General features: G+C 38.8%; 2 protein-coding genes across 2 annotated transcripts; one reads left to right on the top strand and one right to left on the bottom strand.

Moving 5' to 3' along the window:
• Positions 1-414: 414 nt before the first annotated feature.
• LOC108568879 lies at positions 415-1,434 on the top strand. Its single transcript, XM_017930226.1, has 2 exons — positions 415-467; positions 606-1,434. The coding sequence occupies exons 1-2, from the start codon at positions 450-452 to the stop codon at positions 1,377-1,379; spliced, it is 792 nt and encodes a 263-aa protein (XP_017785715.1). The 5' UTR covers positions 415-449; the 3' UTR covers positions 1,380-1,434.
• Positions 1,435-1,607: 173 nt separating this feature from the next.
• On the bottom strand, positions 1,608-3,881 carry LOC108568878 (band 4.1-like protein 5; the record flags this gene model as incomplete). The annotated part of the gene is made up of 7 exons (XM_017930225.1): positions 1,608-2,309; positions 2,370-2,714; positions 2,779-2,900; positions 2,958-3,080; positions 3,132-3,334; positions 3,385-3,603; positions 3,666-3,881. Coding segments are annotated over 7 exons (1,408 nt in total), but the record flags the coding sequence as incomplete, so codon positions are not given.
• Between the last annotated feature and the right edge of the window lie 225 nt (positions 3,882-4,106).

Below are 4,106 nucleotides of genomic sequence, written 5' to 3'. Positions count from 1 at the left end.
TAAGAGCACAGGAATGTATCTATACTTTAGCAGATATTTGGAAAATTGCTCACTGCTACTAATATTCGCGCCTCCCCTTAGAAAACGCTGCTTTATACAGTCAAGTCTCTAGTTCTGCGATTTATTATTGTATGTACGCAAGTAAAGTAAACCAAATTACGAACTAGAAGATACATATCAATATTTATCTGCTTCTTAATTCTCCTCTTAGCTGACTTAATTATTCTTATATTATATACATTTTATTGGCAGAGAATATATAATAAATCTTGTTATGAGCAATCGATGTATCGAAAATTATAATAAATAAAAACAACACTAAACTAACAACGCACATCTGAGTTTATCGCAAAAAAAAAATTGAACTATGAACTGGAGATAATTGTTTGGTTTATATAAAGTGGTTATGCTCATTTCATGATTATTGCGAAGAAGTGCATCATTCAAAGATGTACAGTAAATTAATCGTAAGTCATTTTATTCGATAATAAATTATTTCTTTGTTAACTATTAATTATTGATTTATATATTTCATTTATATAAGATGTTTATTAATATGAATAATCTTTATTTGCAATTTTTATAAATTAATTTTTTCTTTACAGATTTCGTTAGCCCTTATTAACTTCGTTTACATCTCAAGTAGTGATTGCTACGTGGCAAGTAATTATCCACAAGATGACATCGAGCTTAGACGTGGATATGGAGGAAGCGGTGGTAGTCAAAGAGGAGTAAAGGGTGGAAGTAGAAGAGGAAATGTTATTGAAGCAACTACAGGTGAAGGAACAAATGATAACACTGGAAATGTAGGATATTATCCGTTTAGAGCTAGACCATATCCTAGTCCGGTAGATTCAACAAGGAGTAGAACCGAAGATGATGCTGGTGGCAGCAGATACAGGGGTTACGGATCGAGAGATACCCATGATGGTAGTGCTTTTGGACAAAGGCAAGAAAGCAGTCGCACTGATGGTCAAACTCGGTATCAAGATAGACCCACTGGAAGATACGATACAAACAGGGGCAGTTCATTGAGGCAAGATTCAAACGAGTTTAGTCGCAATGATTACAGAGGAGGACAAAGTGGAAGGTCCGAGGGAAATGAAGATTTAAATAGAGGAAATTATATGTGTCATGGTATAGTTGATTCAAGTGATTCGCGATATACGAGTGGATACAGAGGATACGGTAGTGGAAGTAATCCAGAATTGACCAGTGGTAGTTTCAGGGTAGATGGTAACAGTAGAGTTGACGAGAGTCGTACGAGTGGGCAGAGATTATCAAGTGATACTGATGTTCCTGTACCTTCATCAGGAGTGAAGACGAAAACAAAAAGAATAAACTATATAGGCCAAGGAGAGCCTGGAATACACTACTAACATTATACATTTTATATTACATTCTTATAATAAAATGTATACTCGCAAACAGTAATTGTTTCCTTCAATTACGACTATTTACCATACGTCCATACTGGTTTCAGCATTACTTTGTAAATAGGTTTTCTTCTGTTATCATAATAAAATGTTTATGGACAAATGTTTTATTATTCTTTTCATAATTTTCTCTAACTATAAATACATGTATATAATATATATTTAATATAGCAAAATATTGATCATGTTCTTTACGTGAAGTACACATTGTGGAAGAAGGCACTTTCTGGAACGTCGATGGCACTTTGGAACGAAGAACAAAATGAGCGCAGACGAAGGAATGTAGAGAACATAACACAAGAGTGGTAAATCTATTTTCTAAACTAAAATCAAGTCCTGTATTGCTGAAGAAATTCAACCACAATTATAGCAAACCGTGATTGCTAATTTCGTCAAAAGAACATAATACGTTTGCTTGTTCCATACCATAATTCCGTCTACGTACTTTTCGGTTAAATTAAAAAATGTGTTTTATCTAAAAATTTAAACTTTCCACTCTTGTTGGGAGATGGACACACCATATATATCTAAAAATTCAACGAATATTTACAATAATTTAAAAATAGAAGAGATAAAATGTAGAATTATTCAAGTTTTCTTTATCATTTCGTATATGGATAACAATAACAATGTTTGTTTGTTTTGCTTTCAAATTCGTCGCGTCCGCGTTTTCATATCACATTACGTACAATTTTAAAGCTGTGTAGTTATAACAGATTTCTTAATGATCGTCGTCTCCGTGGTGTTCACTTTAGAAACCGGAGCACTGACGATATCTTGTGACACCAGCCAGGGCGAGAGATTGCTGAAACTCGGAGTCGTCACTGCGGCGTTCCAATTGCTGTCGAATTCGTTTCCCAACGAACCATCGATCTGTTACAATCAAATTAATATAATGATATAGTTGTATTTCTTCTAGCAAAGCGGATTTACCTCAGAGTCTGTTGCGATCGCGTCCATTTGAAAGGGATTGCTGTAGAGGAACGGATTTGCTTCGTGGAAAGGATTGGTGTTGGGCGTCGTGACGAATGGGTTCGAGCTCTTCGGAGGTTCGTCAACAGCTTCATCGAAATCTTCGATGCAGTTGCCGTTGAGTAAACTGAGCGGTTGCTGCTGCCCTTGCTTCTCGTTCAACATTACGCGTTCCAATTTACCACCGTCGGACTGTCCGAAGTAGGTGACCGTTACCGGCGTGATGCATCTCTTCCTCTCTTCGACGAGGTCCTGGTTGTTCGGCGGCGCGGGACCGCTCACGGACAACGTCAATTTGTCGCCGCCCTAATGTTGTTAGCAAATTGCAATTTACAGAATCAAGAGAGAAGCGTTTATATAATATACTTACGACCGATATGAAGGTGGCGGCATTGAGAGAATTCATATTCTCCTCGTCATTGTTCGCCGCAGCCACGAACATCTGATTCGTCAGCTTCGTCACGTTTACGTTCAACTCATCCTCTGCTTTCGCTACAAACAACCACGTAATTATATTACAATTTAATTGATTACCTCAAGAGCACTAACCTTTGAGTATGTTGCATTTCAATTGATTCCGAGGTATCGGTTTTGCACCGCCCATCCCGGCTGCGTATTTATTTATGTTATTAGGAATGTCGAAAGACAGCTTCAAAGCGGCGGCATCGCAATCTACGAAAAATAAAGATTAAGACTAAATGATGTAAGAAATCATGTATTTACCGTCAATTTTGTTGATTTCAGACGTTGCAACGTTTCGAGCTTCGTCCATCTGGATTCCGGTTAGCGTCTCCTTGGCGAGGCTCTTCAGCAGCACGTCCAGCTGACTGTCTGCATTCGAAAGCGTCGGACTGATGGGTGGAGAAGATGCTGCTCTGTTCCTTTTCAGCGTGCCGTTTTTGCTACCGCCCATCGATAGTACAGGACTTGAAGCAAAACTATCAGTACAAATTATACTTTTCTTCCAACAACTTACCTATGGGAATTAACCGTAGGCGTGAGAGTCTTCGTGTTGTCGTTGGAGACTTTGCAATAGTAAGGCTCGCTTTCGGTGGCATTCGATTTCGTTGAACGTTCGCTGCAACGACTCGACGAAGGCTGTATGCAATCCGCAAGTTCCGTGATTTGCACCGTTCCGGAATTCTGCTGTTCCCGTAACCTCTCCCGAAGCACGTGGCTCTGCCTCCTGCTGTACCTGATCAAATGATATAACAAACTTTTGGTGTGCAATCTAAATTGTAATTGTAATGAATGTACCTTTGGCTCGGTCTTCTTTCGAGCTGCACCACTCGCCGTGGACGACTTTGATGCGTACTCTGATACTCGGTTCGACCGGAATAGCGGAAACGAGAACCCATCCGGAAAAAGTTCTGGCGAGCCGTTGGACCTTTGACAGGCGCTTGAAGTCTGAAGAAACCGTGATGCTCCACGGCGCATTTCCACAAATGCTTGCAGGCCTTCTCATTGTGCAACCTGCATCATGGATACATTATAAACAAATACATATTGTTCAGCCGTTTGGCTGTAATTCGCTTTCAAAGTTTAAAAAATGCACGAAAAAGGAGTGTTTTTACATTTCATTGATTTACTCGATAACTATAATACATAGAAAGAATCCAAAAGATGGATATGAAAGCTGAATGTTTGGGGAATCTAGCAAGTATCGATATATTACTGTGGTTTTATATGGCTGTAATC

This window comes from Nicrophorus vespilloides, unplaced genomic scaffold (genome assembly GCF_001412225.1).
Source record: "Nicrophorus vespilloides isolate i.1.1-1 unplaced genomic scaffold, Nicve_v1.0, whole genome shotgun sequence".
Lineage (NCBI taxonomy): Eukaryota > Metazoa > Arthropoda > Insecta > Coleoptera > Silphidae > Nicrophorus > Nicrophorus vespilloides.
Note: the sequence above shows the minus strand (reverse complement) of the source record. Positions and strands in the feature narration are given on the sequence as shown.